Source organism: Periplaneta americana, chromosome 15 (assembly GCF_040183065.1).
Source record: "Periplaneta americana isolate PAMFEO1 chromosome 15, P.americana_PAMFEO1_priV1, whole genome shotgun sequence".
Taxonomy (NCBI): domain Eukaryota; kingdom Metazoa; phylum Arthropoda; class Insecta; order Blattodea; family Blattidae; genus Periplaneta; species Periplaneta americana.
The window spans coordinates 85,366,487-85,392,780 of record NC_091131.1 but is presented as its reverse complement, the minus strand read 5'-3'; the positions used below and the strand labels follow the sequence as shown (position 1 = coordinate 85,392,780).

General features: G+C 35.8%; 1 protein-coding gene across 1 annotated transcript in view; it reads left to right on the top strand.

Moving 5' to 3' along the window:
- Positions 1–44: 44 nt before the first annotated feature.
- Positions 45–26,294, top strand: part of ssh (Protein phosphatase Slingshot) — a 461,482-nt gene continuing 435,232 nt past the window's right edge. Inside the window, exon 1 of the mRNA XM_069847761.1 lies at positions 45–272. Coding sequence (XP_069703862.1) covers positions 210–272 — 63 coding nt within the window. The 5' untranslated portion in view covers positions 45–209. The remainder of the gene's footprint in view (positions 273–26,294) is intronic.

Genomic DNA, 26,294 nt, shown 5'->3' with positions numbered 1-26,294 from the left:
AAATACTTTCATACTTTTCGAACGCATGTGCAGTAAATCCCTTCATTTGTCTGCTTTCTACGGGAAAATGAAAATGGCTCCCTAAAAAGTGAATTAAATTGAAACTCGTACGAAAGTAAGCGTTTAAAGTAAATGTGCACAAGAAACTTATACAAAGTCATACATAAATTAGTGCACGAGTTAAATTATTCGGTTTAGAACGTGCCGTTATGGCTTTAGTGACAGTCCAGAGGTCTCCAAGCGTTAGCAGTTGTAGTTCACCGCCAAGTTCTGTAAGTACATTATGTATTTTCACAATAGAATATGTGTTGTAATCAAATATGAAGGTATAATACCTTTCTAACTAATATCCGGGTGCTAGACCTTCATAAAAATCTGCTATATAAAACAATAAGGAAAACATCAAATGATGTGAGTGTATTGTGATTAAATTTAGTTACATATTATGTGGTCCTTTGTTACTGTCTCAGATGTCAAAACATTCAGGATTGAAGTAAGATTTTGGTTTCGGATTCCGAAATTTCACCCGATGTAACCAGTGTGATGAGACCACCGTTAATAAATTTCATAAATCTCTAATGATAATAGTACAAAACCAATCTTTCCGTATTTGTTCCATAGACTTGAGTATTTCAGTCTTTGTTATACACTATATTTATGGCATTTAATATTTGCTTTCGATGTACCATTCTGAAAGTTACTCAGAACTGTATAAAGCCCATTTATAAGTTTATGTTAAGAATTTCTAAGAAAATAGTTTTTGTGGTCCTGAGGTTTTGCATGTCGTTTTTGTATGTCCCTACATATATTGTATGCAGAATATTTGAAATTCGAACTTATTGCTATAGTAATGAATATGGAATGTAGACCATAATATAGTAGGCCTACAGCATTAAGTGAGGGATAGTAATATTGAAGGAGAATTATAGCTCCAAGACACGTGTTTATCCATATTTCTTTGTCTACTCTTCTCGCTTTTAGATTTATGAATTTTACCTGTAAAATACTTAAAATGTCAACCTTTATGTCTATGTTCGTGCTGCTGCATTTAAGTCTTACATAAATAATGTGTAATTACGCCTACATCTTATAGGTGTATGACACCCATTAAATTCGGTTTTAAGCAGGTACCGTATCCAGGGTAGGTATTTCACTCTTTATTGGAATTGAAGTAGGAATCTTACCCCTGATTGAGGTTCTGACTGATATGTACATCTATTATCAGGCAGTAGACCTATATCTCATTTGAAGATGTGTGTCAGAGGAAGAACAATTGTTTGTATGCATCTGAAGTCTGACTAGTGTAATATGTAGCTAATTGGCGATGTATGCAGTGGAAGGGTGAAAGGAACTGGCCACCCTACCCCATTATCTTCTGGCCTAGTTGCCTCATAAGTGGTGCCTTGTTGGTATCGCAGGTGAGGTTCAGGCCTGTCTTCGGACATTTGACTAAACAGTAGGAATCAGACTACCCAAATTCAAGATCTACAAGTAGGCTTACTTATATCAAGGTTTCATTCAGATTCATTTAAAAACTGGATACACATGTTTATTTTTAAAATGAGTGGTGATGTAGGTAAGTTATGTACAGTTGTTTTGTTGGGAACTGGCTGTTTGTTTTTAGTTCCACAGTAGATCTATAAGTATAGGATGGATTTTTTTTATTCTGTTCATAAACACTGATTGGCAACGATTCTCATAGCCCATCTTGAGCATAAGGGACTTCATTATGTAATTAGTCGATGTTGGATATTTAAAAGGAACAAGGAGTAATTACACATAGCCTATATTTTTACGCTCAATTTGACAGTATGAGGCTGTGGGTTATATGCTATATATTTTTTACAAACATAGGACTAGGCTTATGCTCTGCATTTTTATACTTTATTTCGCTAAAGTGGAAAATTAGATACAGCAACTTTTAACTGTGCCATTATGATGATAGCCAATTGCAACTTAGTACATGATGTCGCCAACATATGAGCCGTTGAGAGCAGAAGTGGTGTAAGTAAAAAATGGTAATGAGGGTTAAAGTAAACATTCTGTACAATACAGTGCAAAGTAGCAATTAATATTGAATTTATTTAAACTATTAGTAGTCAGTGGATAGCACGAAAGACATATTAAGTTAATTGCTACTTTGCGCTGTATTTTACAGAATTTTTACTTTAAACCTCTTTATCCAATTTTGACTTGCGCCACTTCTGCTCTGAACGGCTCATATGGGATTGACGCTGCCTGAGGCGTCATTGCCAGCATAAATTTGTTTTTTGCTTTCTTCCTCCGTCGTTCTTAATATTACTGAAAGATAGCGCCACTGTTTGCGACAAAGTTAGGTAGGGTTTGATGAGATATATTAGTGTCATTTAGACGCACTGTTTGTGTTAAGGTTAGATAGAGTTGGATGAGAAGATGTATTAGTGACAAGTAGGCCCACTGTCAGCGACAAAGTTAGGTAGGGTTTGGTGAGAGATATATTAGTACCTAACAAGTGCTTAGCACAAAAATGACACAAACAAATGTTACGCTCATTATCCCTTTGATATAATGTTTTTGTTTCTCAAATTCATTTCAACGATATTCCCTGGACCACATCATATTTCTCCTTCATTTTGCTGTGATAATGTATTATGATATCTTCGAAAACGTGTATTTTCTTTTAGTGCATTAGAAATCCCCCGTTATACTCCTTAAATCTTGCACTTGACTGATTCATGAATTCTTAGAGAATATAGTCACGAATTTTACTAACAACATTTCGATTCTCTTTTGTTTGGCATGATGACTAGTGGCGAGCATAGCTGGCACGTTATACTGTCTGATTTGTCCACTTATTCCCTTTACTTTTTAAGAACAGTTATTAATTGTGATGTATAGGTAGGTATGTGCAAATTGTAGCTGTGCAGCAGATTTGATTTTTGCCCCAAGTTAATGTAAAGTTCTGTAAGTTGTTTGACTGGCTGGCTTTTCGAGGACCGGACCTGGTAATGTTCCATATGGGCTTACATTGGGACATTCTATATACGATAATTTTACCAATCGGACAGATGGCCTAGGTAGCATTCATGAATCCGATGCCGATAGGCGGGCCATCCTGCATCATTTCTGACAGCGTCAGGTCCTATGCCCAGACGAGCACCTGGCTATCCTAAGGTCCCAAAACCTCAAGTCCTTGAATCCTGAATCTGCATCGGAGACCCCAAGACTTCACACAGTCTATTTTTAACAATAAATTACAGATGGTAGATGGTGGAATGAATTAGGGAGTACCCCGAGAAAACCATCTACTTTGTTTATACAAATTCCATCATGACCAAACATGTGATCGAACCCTGACCATCTGGATGGAAGAATAGCGCTCTGAACTATAGACGCAGCCAACATGCAGGGTTAGAATTACGGTATGTCATTTGTGTAGTTATGCTCATCTGTAATATGAAGTCTTTCCTTTTTAATTGCAGTTGATTTTTTTTTTATTTTACTTATATTAGGCCTAAAGTAATGTATTTATTTACTGTTATAGATAAAAAAACGTAGTCCACCGCTGTGGAGTAAGGGTTAGCCTGCTTGACCGTGAAACTAGCAGGCCCGAATTCGAATCCTGGTTGGGACAAGTTAGGGCCTACCTGGTTGAAGTTTTTTCCGGAGTTTTTCCTCAGTCCATTAAGAGCAAATGCTGGGTAATTTTCGGCGCTGGACCCTGGACTCATTTCGCCGACATTATCACCTTCATAATTATAATTCAGAGGTTAGATAACCATGGCAGTTGATAAAGCGCCGTAAAATAACCCAGTAAAAAAAAATATATATATATATATATATATATATATATATACTATACACACGCACACATACAAGGAGCTGTATTGCATACTTTTTTTTTTTTTTGTAAAATTTAACTAATACATTTCAAGCGAATTAAGATTATCACTTGAAAAAAAATGTGTAAGTAGGCCTAAACAGAGGTGGCGCTACATAAAGGCGAAATAGCTGCCGCCTTGGGCCTCGCGCCTGAAAAGGCCGCGCGACTACGACTACTATGAGTATTTAAAATTTGATTTTTCATTCAAATACTTAGGTTTCCTTTTATTTACGTATTTCTTCTTCCGTTTCCACATTCTTATTTATTTTCATCCTTGTGGAAACTTCCATGCTATGCAGTGTAATAGACTAAGAAAATGAGCTATAAACGGGTTTCATTCGCAACATAAGAGAAGTGAAGTATTGCAAATCGCATAGGGAAGTTTTGTGCCAGATTCGTGACATCCATTATTTTTCTTCATAGGCCTTTCTTCTATGATTAATGGAATATAATAATAATATTGACACCAGACCAGCTTTCAAAGTGCAGTCAACAATGCATTCATTCATTTCTTTCTTCTCACTTGATCGGCTTTCTGGGAACTCTTATTTTCGTTCCTCTCGCTCCACGCGCACATTCGATCAACAATGAGAAAATAGGGCATATTATAAATAATGATAAAACTGAAATAGGCTATCACAAATTGTTAAATTAAATTTGAAATGTTCAAAACACGTTATACAACGCCGATAAGTATGTTATTTTCTTGAATTATAAAGTTTATAAATATTCCATTACCTAATCATGAATATAAAATTACCTCTCATTGCCACTCAATATGAATTCTAATGAACCATAGGCCTGTTTATGTTACAAACAGTATCACAGTTAACATCTGACCGACAAGTAAGGTTCGTTCTGTGTGTATGTCTGGTGCCTACCCTACCTACTTCACTTTGCGTAATTCGGGTTCCGCATACTGCGGATAGATGGCAGGACTGTGACCCATTTTCAAGTTGCACACCACTTTGGCGGGCCACGTTATGCATGATGTGTATCTGTGAAGAGTTATATCGTGTACTAGGGTGAGTGCATGTGTGAGTATTCGTGTAAGTGTAGTGAATGGGTGAGGATGATGATGGCGAGGAAGAGAGAGTTCTTGTTGCGGTCAAGTTCCATTGTTGTTTATTCAGTTATACTTTCCCAAGAGAGTTATCATTTTTTTTAAGTTTACTGTGTTAAGTTTTCGTTGTAATGTCCGGGAGAGAACGCGACAGAGGTAGAAAATTCGAATCAGGCCATTTAAAAAGTCAAAAACGGGCGGCGACAGAGCAATTGAGGAAGCAGTAATGCTGTTCAATGTTAAAGTATATTCGTATTAAGATTCATGAAACAGTGCCCATAACTGAGCATTCTGCGGGAAGTGATTATTTGACCCTTCAAGAACCCTCCCTACAAAATATAAATGTGAGTACATTCTAATGAAAGTAATATAAACAGTGACACTGGTGGTGCGTCTTCTAAATGTAGTAGGTTCAATTAGTGAAATATGCAGTTTTGATAGCGCTGACCTGGCAATTAGCCACATCCAATTCAGGACAAGAAAAGGCTGCAAATTGTTGAAAAAGAACTCGTTCGAGAAGAAAACGCCGTGTTTCTATTGGAAGTCAATAAGAGACACTTTTAACTTATCCACTATTTCAGAATTTTAAGCAGTAAAGAAAAATAGGATCGACGTTGGCTTGTAGCCTATATTCCAAAAATAATAAAAAGTCCTGATCTGCAAAAAAAGTGACGTGTATAGCAAGAAAGAGAAATGCTACGTGAATAAAACTCCGATTGATTGTGTTTCCAAATTCAAGTATCTAGGAGTGATAATAGACAGTAGGAGAAATTGGAAGTGGCAAAATGAATTGGCACTGAATGAAGGAAAAAATGCACTTCAAGCAGTAGACAGATGCCTAAATAGATGGCCGAATATTGGGGTGAAGAACTTTCTCAACATCTATAATGCACTAGTAGAATAAAAAAAATATTGTATAATATAGGGTTCTGGGGTAGTACGTTAACTGGCAGAAACATCGATAAAGTAAGAGCAAAAATGTGCAAAAAAATTTCTAGGAATACCGGGGAATGCTTCTAACCTGGCAGCATTACTACTGGGTGTTCATTTCAAAGTATGTCATGACGTCACTGTTGTTGGGTCACCGATTTGAAGCGAGTTTCAGCTTATATGTCAGAGAAGTTGCATATTGTTTAAGGCGTTCTTCAATCTGAACTTGAGAACGTGTACGGTATAACTTGAACGTCGTAGCAACAGATGGCGGTCTGTACGGTCTGTGTGCTACCATAACCTCTTTCGAACTGTGTTTTGCGCCGGCAAGTCGTACACAGGGTATTTGTTATCATCGGTTGCGTACGATAACATTCCACAACACAAATCAAATGCCCCGTGTCCATGTTGACCGTCGAAGTTAATGTCAACAAATACGTAAGTAATCGTCTTAACCCTCTCCCCATATCCCGACAGTACGCATTTCCAAACAGTTCACATTCCTGCTACTACTGGCGTTACCGTACGTATCGGTACGTACTCTTCAGAATGAACGCCGTACTTGCTAGGCAACTTCTCTGTCTCATAGGTTATACACCTCTGCGGAAGTGTAGGAAGATTGAATTCTCTAGGCTCATCGGCTAGCCACATGACGGCATACAACGAGCCATGACACACTTTGAACTGAACACCCAGTAGAGATGGAAACTGATACGAGTCTGGGAATTATTCTTGAAAGAAAAATAAAATATTTAGATAATATTCTGTTTAGAAATGATTCAGCAATTATGAAAACATGTATCTTTTGTATGGAAGCCGCTAATTGGAAATCGAATTGGCTGAAAGAGCTGGAACTAGAAATAAACAGAGTAGGTCTAAGTTGGCTATTGAGAGAACTAGGGACTATAAACACGAAAACTATTGGAAGAATTGTAAAAGAGAAAACAAATGAAATTTCGAGATAAGATATTAAAGACCTAGGATCACTAAAATACTATAGAGGTTAAACAGTTTTGGGAACAGGAAGAATAGGCCTGTATTGAACTAAATTCAAGGGAAGAGAGAACAGGCATGGCATGGTGGAGTTTAGGTATCTGGAGACCTAAGAATAAGAGAGGGAACGTAGAGAAAGATAAATGTCCTTTATGTGGACTAGCGGAAGACGCAATGCATATAGCGTTAAAGTGTCAGGCTGTGATAGAGACTGGATTAATCTTGCACAGGACAGGGACCGATGGCGGGCTTATGTGAGAGCGGCAATGAACCTGCGGATTCCTTAAAAGCCATTTGTAAGTAAGTAAATAAATAAATAAATCTTAAAGGAAATATTAACATCCTTGCAGTATCGTAAACCACTGTTCAAGACGTCACACTGTATATGGTATAGAATATAGATTATGATTAGAAAGATATCTGCTGTGATGTCAACGGTCAGCAGCGTTGATGTCAAATGTGGAAAAGGCTTTGATATGCTTTGACTTACGTTAACTGTTCTTCAGGATATTCTTCTTCGAAAACATGTACATTTATAGGCCAACAGAACCAATTTGTCAGGTGCAAATACATTGTCAATATTGATACCTTGCTATCTCCTGAACCAAAAAATTGCAGAAGACGTGCGGTATCATATTTTGCGATTATAATATTTTAAAGGCAGCGTAACGTTTTTCATAAAGTGCAATTACAATTGCCATGATATTGTTATTTGCACATAATCCCCCACGTGTTTAAGTGTTCACAACGTCATAGCATTACCGTTCTAGGTAAAAATTTAAGTGGATCTGACCAAAAATTGTCTTGCACGTAGCAAATAGTATGATGGTGTCATCTGCAAAAGGATATAAAAATTCTTTGAGTGTGGTTAATTTTTGTTTACATATTTTAGATAAAAAAATATTAAGAAATAAAGTAGAGCCTCGCCAATCCGAACTCCAGTATACGAAATTTAATTTAGTCCGAACGGGAAGGGGAGTAAAAACTTAGTGGAAATTTAGTCAATCTCACCAGAATGTGTCATTCTTTGGAACGTTCTAGGTAAAAATTTAAGTGGATCTGACCAAAAATTGTCTTGCACGTAGCAAACAATATGATGATGTCATCTCCCGGAGGACATAAAAATTCGTTTGAGTGTGGTTTCCATTTTTGTTTACATAATATTTCAGAGAAAATACAATATTACAATAAGAGAAAATAATACTTGGTATGAGGAAATATTATAAACATAAAGTAGTACTTAGGGAAATACAATTTCAGATAATCCATACATTTGCTAATCCGATCAGGTTCGGACCCAAGTAGTTCGGATTAGCGAGTTTCTGTTGTACTTGCATTTCGGATTTTTGGCTGAGCTAGTTTCCATTCACATCCATTGTTAAACCCTCTATATTTCACGATATGGTACATTGTCCTACGTTAGACATAATCAGAAATATATTTTTTATTCAGAAACATTGTAACCAAGAGGAAACAAGAATTGTCTGGGGTTACTGAAGAAAAAACTAAATACGTAAAGAATCTATTATTGTGTTTCTCATTATTTCTTGATGAAAGGACACCTCGCAGTTTGTAGCTTTTATTCGTGGTATAAATTAAAACCTCATGCTTACAGAAGAACTATTACTGTATTTCGAAACCCGTGGAAAAACATAATTTAAATTTTAGGTAATACAAATATGTAACAATGTTGAACACAATGTTAAAGTGCCTATTAAAGTATAATGTGGCATTATACTTTTTGAGAGAAAGTTGTTTATTTATGTTACTAATTTCAATCTCGTGTCATATTCAACAATTACTTATATTTTTACAAAAGCAATTTAGAAAAGAATCATGAATATCTAGGTACATTTCGTCTACACGCATGAAACATCCAGACAGGCAGACAGAGAAACATACATACAAACAAAAATTTCAAAAACTCGATTTTTGGTCTCAGGATGGTTAATTATACACAGCAATTATTCTTGAAAAATCGAAAATTACCAGAAACATTTTGGTTACAGATTTATTAATAGTATAGATTAACCAGAAGTTGATATCTACATATGTTTGTAATGGAATGCAGGTATATCTATTCTCAAGAGACGATTTTTCCACTTTTCCCTGCATTATATATTCATTCAATGAAAATATATTTAAATCTTTTCGTATGTCGTCATTTTGGTCTAATCTAGTCTTCATTTTGGTCTAATCTAGTACAATGTTTTACTGTTCGAAGTTATTTCATTTACACTACTTGTAGGCTATATGATTCCAATCTCTCTTCTTTATAGTCGATGTTTCAGAACCATATAATAAAACCGGAACAGCCATTGTTTTATAGAAGTTTAGATTTTTTTTTTTGCAATATATTCACGTAATTGTTTAGTTGGCGAATCCTCGGCCTCACCTCATCTCACTACATCTCGCCAAAAAATTGTAAAAATTGTAATTGTAATCTTGTAAAATTTTGACTTGTTTCACATCTTAAAGCTTCATTGCTAATGTAAGATCTATGGAATACAATAAATGAATTTAAATGAAATAAATAAGCAAAACAAAATTGTACGAAGTGCAGAAATATTCTACGGAGAAACTTCGGGAAATAATAGATTTGGCCAAGTTTGAAAATGTCAGCCTTCGTTGTTAGAAGGTTGCCGAAGTCGTTAATACTTTTAAATAGATTTTAATACTTGAGACATGAGATAAGGCAAATAAGACTGTTTGCGGCGAATCAAGAGTGGAATAGTAAAGAACTTCAGAAGCTTATCAAATATGGAAACAAGTGCCACATACTCTAAAATTGAAAATCTTCCACAGAACATTGCAGAATTCTTAATACCTCTACAATTCTACATTGTTCAAATTGGGATTCACTAGTCCAAATGTATGCATTGCTCACTGGTCCAAGAATGGTCTCGCTCAAAGATTCTTGACATTTGTCGAATGGAGTCTGCAGTAAAGAACAATATTTATTTATTTATTTATTTATTTATTTTATTTATTTATTTATTTATTTATTACATGACCAATGGAGTCATTGACTACACAAACAAACAACGAAAACAGTACAATAAGAAAATTACATGCAACTCAGATAACACATCTTCATCCTGGCTTCCCAGTAACGGTCAACTTCGGAGGAAGAGTGGAGGGCTGGACACTTTCCCAGGTGATGACGGTCCATCTCTTCATTAAGATTGCAGAGCGTACAGTTTGGGGATTGCATTATCCCAATGCGATTTAGGTGTTTCCCCCAGTATATCATGTAAAGAACAATATTTGGCACAAAGATCCTCGGTTTATGTATGTGGCCCCGCGGGTATGTCCTTGAGCCATTGAGGAAGGTAGTGTGCAGTGGTTTCCGACGTATAGGGACACCACAGTCTAGTATATACAGTCACGAAGCTTAATACTTACTAAATATGCAAACATAGATAGTTGAAATATGCATCCATAGATAGTTGCTCACCACCAGGATCGCTACTATCGCCTCATCACAGACTCTTTCCGTAGCAGACATAAAATGTATTGTACTTCCGATATCGTGTTCTTTTGAAAAAATTAACACCTTCCTTCTACTGTTGAAATATGAAATACATAAGGTTTATATATTATTTTCATAAAATATATATTACATTCTATAAACTCACCTTCCTGGATCTTTCGGAAGAAGGATAACTCTAACCTATTTTTCTTACAATTTATAGTACTACAAATGTCTCCTTGTCCCATATTATTATTCAAATTATTGTATTTTAGCCATTTACATTTATTACAACCGATAACGAACATTTCACAGTTTACATAGCTTTTCACAAAAATGCGAAATACGGCCTGTATTAGATCACGATGGCTGTGGCACAGTCTATTGTTCCTAGTATTCACAGCGCTCCAAGCGGCTAGCAACTATCTCGAGATTTGCAAAAAATCATCCCAAGCTTCGTGACTGTATATAGTAGACTGTGGGGACACTATCGTCGTCGAAACGAAACATGTTTGAACTTGGGTTTCGTATATTAAAGATTTTTTCCCTTGATATCATCTATTATCATAAGTTCGTATCTTTCTGCAGCCTGTATCCGTATATGAAGTAAAAAAAAATTGTACCGATCAAGAATACAGACGTTCCAGCGTCTTCATAACTTAATGATAAAAATCATATTATGTGTAAATTTTCCCTTCCAAAGGATCTAAATGTATGTAAATTCTCTCTCCTCGAAAGTGGTTTGCTCTATTGTTTGTGTTGGGAATAACTCTTGCGATTGTTACGCAATATAGCGTGTTACAACAGCCAGACGTAATTCTTTGGTTGTGCTTACTTCTTTCCGAACTGCGTCATTGTTTTGAATCTGGTTAGATTTTTGTCTGCAATATGTCTAGATTTTAGCCTTTTTATGGTTTCATATTAATTTAAAGGAAAGAGAACATAAGGGAAAATGTCTGTTGGCTAGCATTCTTCGTAAGTGATGTGTCCATTGTTTCCGAGTTTGATGTTTTTAGCTATTCAGCCGAAAGTCCTTCCCGTACATTTTCATTCCCATTTTCTTTCTCATTGTACCAAGTACAAAGGAAAACAACAGTGATGCTGCAAAAATATATTTAGATATTTTCGCTGTTACATACATTTTCAGCATCCCAGATAACGAAAGTCTGGTTTTGGATATGCAATTTCTGCAAAACTTTTGGACGGATTTTATTCACATTGAATAAATAGTACAATGGAATATTTTTAATTCTAAGGGAAATTTGAAAAATTTGAAATATTCCAAATTTTTATTATCTTTTTTTTTTTTTTTTTTTTTTACAAAATTCATATCAATGAAAAAATTATACTCTGGTATACAGCAATGAATAATGTAATGTGCAGTGTATTTTACATTGTGTGTCTAATGCCTACCCAGTTTACTTTGTGTGATTCGGGTTCCGCGTACTGCGGATAGATGGCAGGACTGTGACCCATTTTCAAATTGCACACCACTTCGGCGGGCCACGTTATGCATGATGTGTATGTGAAGAGCTATGTCATGTACTAGAGTGAGTGTATATAGAGAATGGTTGGGAAGGGAGAAGGGGAAACCCGGTGCCAGCACGTAGCCTCCTGTCGAATAGCACCAAGGGGGCCGCCACGCTTAACGGCCCCATCCAACGGACGAATCACTATCAACAGTGACATATGCCTTCCCTTCGTATGCACTGCGGAGAGATTTGGTATTTAACCCAGGCATATTGGTGCACAATTTAGTTATTAGAAATTGTGGACCGCCATTTCTCCTAGCCCCGAGATAGAAATTTTTTACAAGAAAATTTCTTAACTGCTGTCATATTGTATCAATATCCACATAAAGATTAGTCTACTAGTAAGAGAAAACACTTCAACTTTATTTACTAGCGTTAAACTTAATGTATGCTCCATGCTTCGACGTTATGAATGTAGAAGACAGAATATAACACATTAATTTCTGTAGTCTGTATACCGTGAGCTTACGGGAGAAATTGGTAACTACATTGGAAAGCATTAAGACTTGCCAACTTTTTCCTGTAAGCCCACGATCCAATAATGAAGATTTTCAAAGAAAAAAATCTTTCAAGTTATTTACTAAGAGTAACCGCTGACGAGTGGAGCAGTCCTAAAAATAAGGGTAAGTGGGAGGAAGAGACAGTTATAAAAAATAGCGTTGGGAATTTCTCCCAATGCTTTTACCGCGGTAAGCCATTGGATATAGGTACGAGATCTGTTAACAGTAGCAACGTCCTTTTTTTTTTTCCACTGCCTGTCAATGACTATGAAGTATAAGAACAGTCTTTTAAATTCTTGGAATCATTAATAATCCAGGATTGCATAAAACTTTTCGGACTTCGTCTTGAATTCCAGATTGAACACTGCTTTCGTTGAAATCAATGAAGTCCTGGTTTCAAATTATCCAAATGCAAGCTTCGAAAGTTCGAATTAAATACGAATTTTAAATTTTGGTTTGAATAGAGATTTCGATGGAAATAAACATTTATTCGAATTATCCAATGTTGAATTAACCAATCTCTCTTGTGCATACGAGTAAAGTTACGAACATGAGATATAATAATTTTAATCATGTTCTATGGTCTAGCTGTTACAATTCAAAATTCTGATGTTAAAACCCAGCAATGGATTTTAAGTGGGATAAAAGCTTTAGCATGGCTTTCTGTGATAAGGCCGTCCAGAAAGTGATTTTCCCTGGGGCCGTTTACAAAAAAAACACAATTGCATGGAAAGATTTATTGAAACAGATACAGCAATTGTTGCGCTATTCGTGAACATATCCCCCACTGGAAATGAGACATTTGTCATACAATGGGATCAATTTTTGTATCCTTGCTTCGTAGAAGTTAGCCACTTGGGATCGGAACCAGCGCTTGACAGCCGTTTGCACCTCTCTGTCGACTCTATGATATGACAAATGTCTCAGTTCCGGTGAGGAATATTTTGAAAACATAGCTGAACAATTGCTGTGTCCAATGAAATTGTGTTTTATTTCTGTTAACGGCTCCTGGCGAACTTATTTTTAAGGCCCTTGTAATTGCGGTCGAGTGGCCAAAATTTGTATAAGCACTTCTTTTGACTTTATTAACACGATGGAAAAAAAAAAAAAACTTTTTTATCTGCCTCCAACAGAATGTTTGCTTGTGAGAAGGAGATAAAACTGAGAGTTTATGAAGAATCTGAGTGTTGAATGTCTGAATCCATATCTCCTCGGAAGCTACTAGAAAGTTCTGTCAGAAAATTAAATCAAGTGACGACCCATTTATCTCATTATTACGAAATTATAATCCTCGGCAGTTTACATAATACAAGACACCTAAATCTATTATCACTGGAGAGATCGTCAGTTTGTTTCTGCTGCTTTTTTAAAATTAGTTCCACGCTGCTGTCGTTGAGTGTTGATGTAGTGACTACTCAAATTTATTTTCTTACAGAATTTCTACGTGCGTATTTATTGGTTTTGCTACTACTTCAACTACACTTGATACATTAAAAAAAAACCTGGACAGTCCGTGCCGTATAATTACGGTAGTAAAAGAATTCTGACCTAGATAATGCATCGGCCATTTTTCGCCCATGTCAAAATTTGGAGGTAGCAGCAGGAGCCCATATCAGTGGCCTAAAGTGAGCATGGACTTGTCCTCACTTTCTAAACTTGATCCATAGCATAATATTCTTTTAATAAAAGCGTGGGTTTTTAATTTTAAACCAAAAACACAACGGCGATCGAAATTAAGACGGAAACAAGATCATGTGTAAACCCACCGGTTTTGTTCATGATTTTGTATTAGACCTACATACAAGAAACTGACAAATGAAACGATACAAGTTCGTATAAACCGAAAAGTTATTAAAAATAAGTATTGTATATAAAATTAGTTCTACATTCGTTGCAAATTATTCCCATATTCCGGCCTGTCTCCGGCCTGGGGAAAGCGGTCGACTAAAACCTAGAAAGGCTCTGTTGGTAAATTTACTTGTTACCCATGACTATAGACCTATTGTAATTGTCATCTTTGTATTGGAGAGAAAATTGTCAATAAATTATTATTTTCACTCTAATGTTTTCGTTGTGGTTGTAAGCTAGACAAGTGCTGTGAAGAGAGTCTCATTGTGGACGAATAATACTTTTTCACATTTCTATCAGTTTTATGTACCGATTTTCATAAATATTAATATTAGAAGAGAATACAGTATACACAACGCTATTTCAAGGGAATTTATGCTAACTTCCTACATATAATTAAACGAATAATTATAAGTGAAATATCCAATTTAATTTTTGAGGGTAAAAAATGCTTCTTGTGCAATGCAGAAAATGTTCTCTTTTAACATGAAACGTTTTTGATCGAGTGCCAAATGATTAAAATGTTACAATTATTTATTTTAACATTTGACGTCAATTGCTTAGCAACGGCACTGAGTTACGTCATACTATTCTGACTGTGGCTAACGATTCTGACATGTCGTGTATCTACGAGTATATATAGAGTGAACCGTAAGTAATGTCATTAATTACAAGGGGTTATTCTTTGAGATATTTCAAACAAGAAAGTTTAATACAATTTTGCTCGTTTTTGCTTCCTTTTGGAGATAACAATTGTTTTAGGTATATTTAATAGCGTGTTTTGTGAAAACCATAGGCTAGATTTAATTTCTGATATGCTCAGTCAATTTAGAGAGCAGTGTATTATGATAATAAATGATTGAAATAATTTTAGTTTTGTCTTTTAAATGTGCAGAAATTTTGTCCGAACAAATGTAACTTTTTGCTCTGCAAAGGAATTAAAAAATGTTTAATTTCTTCAGGTCAAATTTCTGCACATTTAAAGGACAAAACTAAAATTCTTTCAATAATTTATAATACACTAGGCTACTCTCTTAAATTGACTGAGCATATCGGAAATTAAATCAATGGCTTTCCCAAAAGATACTATGAAATGTTTCATATAAAACATTTTTTATCTCCAAAAGGAAGCAAAGACGAGCAAAATTATATTAAACTTTTTTGTTTGAAATATCTCAAAGAATAACCCTCTTATATTCATGACATTACTTACTGTTCATATATATATATATATATATATATATATATATATATATATATATCACCACCTAAATTAGTGCCTACATTAAGTTGATTTGACACTCAATGATATTCACAATTCTATAAATAAGGACCGATTCGTTAAAATAATATATAGTACCCAACCGAGAATAATATATAGTACCCAACTTTCCAGACAATTACAGGGATCCTGTGAATTCTTTGTAACTTGCTTATACCATATATATTAATGAGATGGTCCACCGCTGTGGAGTAACGGTTAGCACGTCTGACCGTGAAACTAGCGGGCCCGAGTTGAAATCCTAATTGGGACAAGTTACCTCGTTGAAGTTTTTCCGGGGTTTTCCCTCAATTCATTAAGAGCAAATGCTGGGTAACTTTCGACGCCGGACCCCATACTTATCTCGCTAGCATTATCTTATCACCTTCATCTCACTCAGACACTAGATAACCATAGCAGTTGATAAAGCGTCGTAAAATAAGCCACTAAAAATAATGAGATGTATAATGTGTGATTTCATTTCTTAAGTCTGATTAATGAAATAAGCTTATGTTAGTGTCGGCAATGTAAGCTATGGAGTGGAGATGGAAAGGAACTGACCACCCTATCCCATTATCTCATGACTTAGTTGCTTCATGAGTGATGCCTTATTGGTGTCACTTACAGGTTCCAACCAGTCTTCGGTCTGTTGACTAAACATACACGTCATGCAGCTTTCAATCATCGTCTTAAAAGTCTGATTTTTTCTATTTAGGTAATAATATTATCCCATAGAATTCAGTGTACGAGTAATTTCCTTGTAAAGGCGTTTTCTTTATTAATTTTATCAGTAGACCTTTCATCCTTACTAATATTAACTCCCAAATATTTACATTAAATTAATTTATCGCTTTTCTTGTCCACTTTTGTCAAGATTCGATAATTTGTCTCCTGTATCATGTGAGGTTTGTGGAAAAAGCTACTGTGGGGTAGCTACTTTTTTCCTATGTTGGTTTTCCTTTCCAGTTTGATCCCATATCATGTCCTTGCTGTTCATAAGCTTCATTGAAACAATAAACGCATGTGGCTGTAGCTTTTATGGAAGACATTGTGTAACAACACACGATTTTTTGCGTGCATGTAAATAACTAGTATTGAGTCGCATGTAACTTTTTGACGCCTGTAATTAATTAGAGATACGCTACACGTTTGAATGAAATTTTCACCGATTCTGCATTATGTCAGTATTATGAAGTTTGCTCAGAACAATCTGTTCGTGATGGTTAAAGTTTGCTCCATGCACAGTTGTATACCACTCGTCTTTAATAAACTCATTGTATTCTAATTAATGCGTCCCCCGCTCTATAGATGCCGGACCTGCAAGTTAGGATTCGTGTTACAGTTTTAGAGGAACGAAAGTAAATGTGTTCAGGCAATCTGTTTAAAAACAATAGCTACAATATGTGTTCACATGAAACATTAAGTGCGCTCTCTTTTCGATAGCATTTCACTTAACGTAAAGAATAACATTAAACACCGACATAGCTCAGAGGTAACGAGTTAGGTCCGTGATCCGATGCTTCGATTGGGCGTGGGTTCGAATCTCGCTTGGACCGAATACTAGGTTTGTTTTTCTTTCCAGGTTTTGCCTGTCAGGTAAATGCCGGGCAATCTCATGGCGTATCATCTATCTCCTCTCCAAAATACCATTTCATTATCACCAATTTCACCGGCGCCGTTAGATGACCTCTCAGTTGATATACGGTTTTTAAATAACCGATTAAAATGAAAAATGTAAAAACGTAGGTTATTCACGTCATGTGTCATGATTATATTTTGTCGTTTCACATTCACCAAAAATACAGTTACACTGTTCTTCCTTTTGGTCAGCTGCTTAGATGCACTTCGGCTACTGTAGACAAACGGTGTCATATTATTATTATTATTATTATTATTATTATTATTATTATTATTATTATTATTATTATATTTAACAGAGATTGACAATTTTGTGAAGAAATGAGATTGAAAACTGTACAGCTTTGTGCACGATCTTTATGAATGGTCAGATAAACAGTAAGAACATAGAGAAAACAGGAAGTTAATTAGGCCTATATACGAAGTGATAAAATCTAGTTATGTGAAGACCCAATATTTAGTCACAAAGTACTCATGAAATTGAAAATTAATGGATAATATGTGTAATTCTAATAAAAAAATTGTTTTGACATTAGTAGTACAAGAAAATTGTTTATCTGATCTCGAAATTGTAAGAAGCATCACTGAAACAGGAAGTAGGGCTATTGTTGTCCCGTTACCATTACAGTCAATCATAACTCTGAAACCGTATGATATAGAGCAGTACGGGTTTTCCCCCTTCTACCAAAATTTCTTGCATAATTTGTGTTGTGGGCTGCTAATGGTAATGGATGGTCCTGTGATCGGAGACGGCAACGCTAACCACTTAAGAAATATTTGTCAAAAGCGAATGTACTGTAAACTGAGCTTTCCAAGTCGGTGGTGACGGGATTTGCAGTCTATACAAATGAGATGTGCAGCCAGTTAAACTGGTCGATGTTTTGCGTGGTTATTTCGAAATACCATATTATAGATGCCAGTCGTTTCCTCCTAGCTATGGTAATTCTCATCAGAATCATTGCTATCTTATCAACAACTTGACATGATCTCAGCGAATGATAAGTGTTAAGTGATCAAGAAATATAAAAAATGTTTACTTCCTCCTCACTCAAGTTAGACATGCTAATAATCTGTAATTGTTATTTACAAATTCTGTTCGTAATGAAATTAAATATTATTTTTAAAGTTCCACTTAAGTTTACAGTAACGCATTATTTATTTACCTGGCGGAGTTAAGGCCATTAGGCCTTCTCTGCCACACTACCAGAATAAAATTATGAACAAAAAGAAAAGTTACTTGTAACTGTTAGTATTCAAGAAAAACATTCTCTGAGAGATATTAATTCTTTGATACAGAATAATTTATACTTTTCTTTTCAGTTTTACCGTTTATCACCCTGAACAAATGACTACACAGGAAGAGAATGACCCGTATTTTATTAAGATTAGTAGTACTATCCCCTTGTTATTCGTGATTGCATAGGAGCAATTAATATTACAAATGTCTGTTGTGTAATACAATGCTTAAGACAGAATCTTCTTTTCTGAGTGCTTTTTGAATGCAATGCAGTCTGTGTGTGTGTGTTTTTTTTTTTGATGGTTCAAGAAAACTGTAAACAGTAAAATCATTCGCAACATGAATGAATATATTGCCTGAATGTAAGCGCATCGGGTGATCTCTTAAGGAAGGGGATATTTATATCGGATTTTTTGTGAGCCAGTTCCCTTAGAAAAATCTAACTTAAACCTAAGGGCAACACAGACACCCTGGCTGTACATACCAGAGGAAAATCACGTGACAGAGTCGGGAATCGAACCCGAAACCTTCTAGTTAGGAACCAGCGTCGCTAACCATTAGGCCCGTTACACAGTCATCCGTATGCTACGCGCTACGGACTACGGATCCGTAGCAAAATACCTTACATATATGGGAGCTTACACAGTTCTGCGTACTGTACGCATCCGTAGGATCCATACGGACGTCCCGCTACGCGCTACGGACTACGGAGAAGAGATTAATACCTTTGACAAGTGTGGGCTTACACAGTCATGCGTACTACGCATAGCGTAGCGGCATAATAAGCAGTAAAATTCATGTTTGAAAGCATTGTGATTTTGGATACGCAGCTGTTATCAGTCAGTTCGATAGAAGACAATGTTCCTGGGATCCTTTTTGTGAGTAATACAAAAATAGAGGCATCAGGTAGAAGTTGTGGCGTGATATGTGTGACATTATATTGAAAAAAAATTGCAGAAATTGACAATAAACACAATGAAATGCAGGTGAGTGATGAAGATGAGAGAAGATATGGCAAAAGTTCCAGAAAAAAAAATCTTCCGTTGAGGATAATTTAGTTAGCTGTTAGGACATTTTTCAGAAGTAGAAACTACATTATTGTATGGAAACACAGTCTTGCGAATACAAAACATGAACCACCCCTTTTTATTCCGTCCTTCCCATTCACATCACTTACTTAGTCTGTTCATTTGCCATTTTTCGGTGGGCTAATATTCAGAAAAATCGTACATCAGAATAGGCTACACAAATATCAGTTCACATTGTCACACTGGAAACATTTCCCAAACAGAACAATAGTCTTCCTTGATGTCAATTCTCCAATCTCCATCAACCTCAAAGATACTCTTTCAATCACAGGAATTTACCTATTATGGGCAACACACTACTGTATATATATATATATATATATATATAAAACCTCTTATCTATAAAATAAGTTAAGGGATATTTAATTAAGAGTACCTAGTCAATATAAATATTTCCTCAGTGTATTTAAAACAGATTTAATCTAAATCAGTGATTCTCAACCGGGAAGGGGGGCTGCAGCCCTGAGGGTGACCGACCAACTGGTAGTGGGGTGCAATGAAAAAAAATAAAATAAAAATAAATAATAATAATAATAATAATAATAATAATAATAATAATTTTAAAAGTTCTTATTTGAACATTTTATTATCCGACAATTTTACATTAAATTAAAAGAAGCTAATTAAGTTTTTTCTTTTTGAATTGATACCAAATTTCATATTACTGCTTTGTATGTTCTACATTCTACTCTACACCTCAGGCCAGGGAGCCGCACTAAAGTAATGTGAGGAAAAAAGGAGCCTCAAAATCAAAAAGGTTGAGTAACACTACAGTAGTCCACCGCCGTGGAGTAATGGTCAGCACGTCTGGCTATGAAACGAGCGGGCCCGGGTTCAAATTCTGGTTGGGACAAGTTATCTGGTTGGGGTTTTCCCCCAAATTAATTGAAGCAGAATTGCTAGGTAACTTTCAGCGTTGGACCTCGGACTCATTTCGCCATTATTAATTCACATATCATCATCCATACACGGTGCAGCGTGCTGTACTTGTACAAGAGCGCGGCAGTTCGGTTACCCAATCATTCACAAGAATAGGGTGATAAGTACAATAAGCCTCAGGCTGCAGTGTAAGCCTTCGGGTCCCTCCCCCGTACAAGAGAAAGGAAAACCATTACACTACATTCTACACAATCTACACCTTAGACTTAGAGGTCCGCACTAAAATAAAGTGAGGAAATGAGAAAGGATGAGAAACTCTGATCTTGTATATATAGATTATAACAAAAATAATTGATGGTTTTGTAATTTGTTATAATGAACAAGAAATAATAAAATGTCGATTATAAATAATGTATTCATCTGAGTAATTTTTATCACCTTATGTCAACAGTAAACCGCTCGGTAGGACATAATTATGTAGATCCAGTTCAAGCTGCATTTATTGTAATTTTTCCAATTGTTCATCAAACGATTGAATAAACATGCGAAATTAGTTAAAGGAACTTTCTTTCGGTCTCGCGCAAGTCACTATGTAGATTTATAAAAGCTTCGTTCAGGATTTTTAGAACTAGTAGCGGGTGAACACAATATTGTCTATTATGCACTCTTTTTAATACAAATAATGTGCAGCCAAAAGCTTCCTTGAAGCACGCTCATTTTGAAACAAACAAGCCGACTGATATAATTAATCTGCTACGGATTTGCTACGCGTGACTGTGAAAGCAAACTGCCTACGGATCCGTGGTGCTTACTGCGTAGCATACGGATGACTGTGTAACGGGCCTTAGACGAAGAGGTTTGTCGTGAATGAATTAAATTGTTGAAAACCTGTAAAAAAAATAGGGCTATGTCACATTTTCTTGACATTGATGTTTTTAATTATACGGTATATAGAGAAACTATTTATATATCAAAAATCGATTTCACATTTTCAGCATTCCTTATACTGAAGAAAGTGATTTTTGGCTCTCTATCTGTTTGCCTATACAGTATTTTCAACTTGTGGATACATTTTTGTTCATTTAATATCGATGTCTGAAGTCTGATTAATGTAATATGTAGCTAATCGTCGATGTATGCAATGGAGGGGGGAAAGGAACTGGCCACCCTACCCCATTATCTCCTGGCCTAGTTTCTCATGAGTGATGCCTGTTGGTGTCACTTGTGGGGTCCAGACCTGTCTTCGGACAATTGACTAAACAACAACAATAACGATGGTGTTTGGATAAAGGGAGATAAGTAAAAGAAAAAATAGTTTTGAGATAAATGAAAATCAAACTTCGGACCCTTATTGCAAATAATATTCTACACAAATAAAACACATCAAATGCTAGTATTATTTTACGACGAAAGAGTAATGGAACGGAGAAAAATTCTCTCCGGCACCTGGATTTGAACCTGGATTTTTAGCTCTACGTGCTGATGCTTTATCCACTAAGCCACGCCGGATACCCATCCCGGTGTCGGACAGAATCGTCTCAGTTTAAGTTCCAACTCTTGGGTTCCCTCTAGTGGCCGCCCTATGCACTACGTCATAGATGTCTATGAACGTAGGACCGAAGTCCACACATGTGCTGAGGTGCACTCGTTATGAGTGACTAGTTGGCCGGGATCCGACGGAATAAGCGCCGTCTTAAATCACGAAGTGATTTACGCATATCATATTATATTATTTTAATGTACCGAAGTACATATGATATTTCCATGCAGTTACGTATTCTGCGTCATCATACGATGAAAGAGTAATGGAACGGAGAAAAATTCTCTCCGGCACCGGGATTTGAACCCGGGTTTTCAGCTCTACGTGCTGATGCTTTATCCACTAAGCCACATGTAGAGCTGAAAACCCGGGTTCAAATCCCGGTGCCGGAGAGAATTTTTCTCCGTTCCATTACTCTTTCATCGTATGATGACGCAGAATATATGCATGGAAATATCATATGTACTTCGGTACATTAAAATAATATATATAGTATTATTTTGTTTTTTTGCACACCCTCTCATAGAATTTAACTTGTGTAGGTCTATTCACCTAGGGGGAAAAACTCCACTTGCAAAAAAAATGACTTAATGACCGCAGGAGGACATCCGGGTTTTGATCAGAAGCCTGCCAGAAGACTCATAGAAGTAGTAAATGCAAGCGGTGGCAATACTTGCTATTGATCATAAAATTAACAATTTTGAAGTTTTGAATGCATTGTTTCAAATATATGATCTCTAAATCGTCTGTTTTCGTTTATGCCAAAACAACCTTACCGTATATTTTAAGTAAGAATGTGGCAACATTAAGTTTATGTAAGCATTCTTAAAGCTCTAGATCTGTATGAAAAATAATTTTGTGATATAATAGACGGAAATTTAATTTTTCCATATTTAGATGTGGTTTCTGTTAAAAAAAAACCTAGATATCACGCGTTTTTTGGAGGACTGTGTGTGTGTATGTGTGTGTGTATGTATATAATGAACAGAATCGTCCAGTAATGTAAAAGGAAAGCTGGCACATAATACTCATACGTAAAGATAATAGGCTGACAAGTGTTGTGACAAAAACTTCTTTTTTTCCGTATGTTATACTGAGTTAGTTTTCGTAAAAATTTGAAAAGCGATAATAATAGATGACTTAAAAAAAAAGTTAACATTTCAGGTCCATATTCACAAACTGGTTTCCAAACTACAATGGTTTGATTCGATTGTCTATATTTAGCACAAGTAAGTAACTTAGTTGGCATCCTCGACACCGAAAGATACCGGAGAAGAAGAAGAACAACAACAACAACAACAACTTGGTCACATAATGAGCTTCTGTTTTATACTGAAGATATAATTATATGGATAAGATTAATGTACTAGTTTTTGTTAACGTTATTAAACGTAGTAGACCTCTGTGTGGTAATGCGGGGTGTTGATGTTGCATAGGGGTTTCGGCAATGGATTCGAATCTCGCTGCGAGCATGTATATTTGTCCATTTATTGTCCCGTTTGTTTTAAGTAAAGGTCTGACATACTGTTGATCCCATGTCACGGAAGTCTTGCCATATTTCAAGTAGACTGTGTGAAGTTAAATGAATTGTGAGAACTTCCACGCTGCAAAGTAGAAAAGTATATAAACTTAAAAAAAGAAATAGAAAAAATGACAGTGAAGTTATGCTTGACAATAAGAATTACGTGAAATCAAACAGATGACTGGCATTGAGAATTTGTACATTAAATCTTAAGTAATAAAAGATTGTTCTCAGACAGATTGTTTGGAGGGATAAGTGGTAATAGAAAGTGCGGTGTACGATAAGATGTGTCATGAATGCTCACTCACCGTAAAAAAATATGATTTTGTTATTTTCCGATAACTGATTGAACAGAATTTCTCATTTTACGTGCTCCTTTATTATAACGTACGTGCAAGAAATTTGATAAATGTCAGTTAGTGAAATTAAAAACAAACGATCTTATAATTTTTTTGTATGATAAATAAAGGTTTTCAGTCGAAATTAAGTTTCTTACGAATATTTATGTGAGTAGCTATCTTAGCTGAAACATTTAGGGCCTACACAAAGGAGTAAAGTAGTTAGTTCATAACATTCTACTTAAACTAATCGTGACTGATGATGGTAAACTTTTCTATCGTGTCTTAAACGCTTTCAGATGCGTCTCGGAATCTTTCTTTTGATTAATGAATGTTGATAAACTTACATGTCAGCTCTGAAATCCTTTAAAATGAGTATCAGAATCTTTTCCTGAAATACCGAAAACAAATAAATTCCTATATCTGCCCTGAAATTCTTTCAAACAAGTACTGGGATCTTCCCCTGGAATATGGCGGTTGAATAAACTTCCATATCGGCTCTGAAACACTTTAAAATTGGTATCGGATACTTTGCTTGGAATACTGCGGTCGGGTAAACTTTAAAATGGGTGTCGTTATCTTTACCTTCAACGTTGCGTTTGGAGTGTGATATAGTAAACATCCAATAAATATGTAGGAAGGTTAAGACAATTAAAAATAATCGTAATTTACTAATGATAATTGCATTTGTGCAGATCTTGGATCGAAACTTCATTAGAGTCGAGAGTATGAAAGCGTGGAGGGTGTTCATGTCAGTTCAAATGTAGCGTAAGCGAGATACTTTTTCTGTTTACTTTCTCAAAATTTTAAGTACAGAGAAAGTGAGCAGCACGAAATCTGTTTCTACATTCTGGCGTTTTCGAGTTTTTGGTACGTTTGTATGTAGTCTTTTGATATAATAAGACTGAATGAATTTCTCATGATAATAATAATAATAATAATAATAATAATAATAATAATAATAATAATAATAATAATAATAATAATAATCTTTATTAACCTTTAAAGAATACAATTATAATAGGCTTCGTTATTATTGAAATACATCAAACACTCATTATGTATTAAGACTCATCTGTGCTATAAAAACTACTTTCAGTTAGAAAAGTCCTAACAGATTTATTAAAATTAATAGCTTCTTTTAAGTGTGTTGGTAATTTGTTATAAAATGTAACAGTTAAAAAAAACAAAACTATCAAGTGTTTTAGTTAATCTGCAAGCAGGAATCTTCAGTTCTTTGGTATATCAAATTATTCGAATGTACATATTTTACACATTCAAATATATATAAACTAGGAAGAGTTAATATGGATAATTGTTTCATACGTACTCATTAGGCTATATGCGAATCATTTTCTTCCAGAAACATGCACATGAAGCGTCATAATTTTATTCGCGGAATGAGTAGGCCTAATATTTATTTCAGATCCCTCTCGCAGTCGAGCGAGTACCGCTCTTTCCCTTTAGACCAGTGGTTGGCAAAGATTACGTCATATAATATGCAACCCGCAATACAAAGCAAAGGGGAAGATAGGAGGGGGAGGATACTCAAACTGCTTAACGATGAGTGAACAAGTATTGCTAAGGGGAGAGAGATCATGCCTTGCCTCTCCTCCCTGCTTGTGTATTTTATTTAACGACGCTTTCAACTGCAGAGATATTCAGCGTTAAAAGTCAACGTGGGCGGAAAATGGTCGACAAATTTTGTCTGGAGCCTTCTGTCAAGGATAGGACTCTTTGACTCTTTTACGTGCCATGGCCCACATTTACGACATGGGATCCACAGCTGTGTTTCCCTCTTGGATGAAGCTGTGGTAAAGACTTCATCGTCGTTATCCTTAGCCCTCAGTCGGATTTGAATCCGCTAACGTCGGGTCCAGAAAAATCCCTAACTTGACTTCCATCGGGTGAGAATGTAATGCCGTTATCCCATGTAGTAAATTTATTGGATGTAAAGAAGTTCCTTTATTCATGGACAGAGAAGAATACAATAATAATTGTCTTTCTGCTCTTGACAACGTACCGTATGTCGTACCGATAACGATTGGGAAGATCTCTGATAGGAGTTTATAATCTCGCTCTTCACAGGTGATCTGATCATGCATACAAATTAGTACGATGCGCACAAATTGAGAATGGATATTAATAATTAAACCGAGACCAAATGGAAAGAGTGCTCGGTTTTAGAAAGCAGCCACAGTTTTTTTTTCGCAATATCACAAAGTTTCTAAAGATAAAGATATCCCAATTACACGCCGTGGAGGCATACAGGATAGCGGGAAGTTAAGACTCATCTTTTCTAGACAGTCGATATTAGTAGCAGTTTTTACGTGCTTGCTGCTTTTACCCAACGAAATACTCCTGGTATTCATTTTGTTAGAGGCTGAGTAAATCCCAGGGCCATAGTGCGGCCGAAAGTGTTAAATCAATGGAGAAGCTCCATTACCCTGTCGGGAATCAAAGCCGCGAATTTCCGGCTTGCAGCGCAACGCCCAGAGTCCGTGGATATCCACGGACTCTGGCAACGCCTTAACCGCGACGCTATCTCGCGCCCCGTAAAGTTACTAGCGAGGTCAGTACTAGTAGTTGAG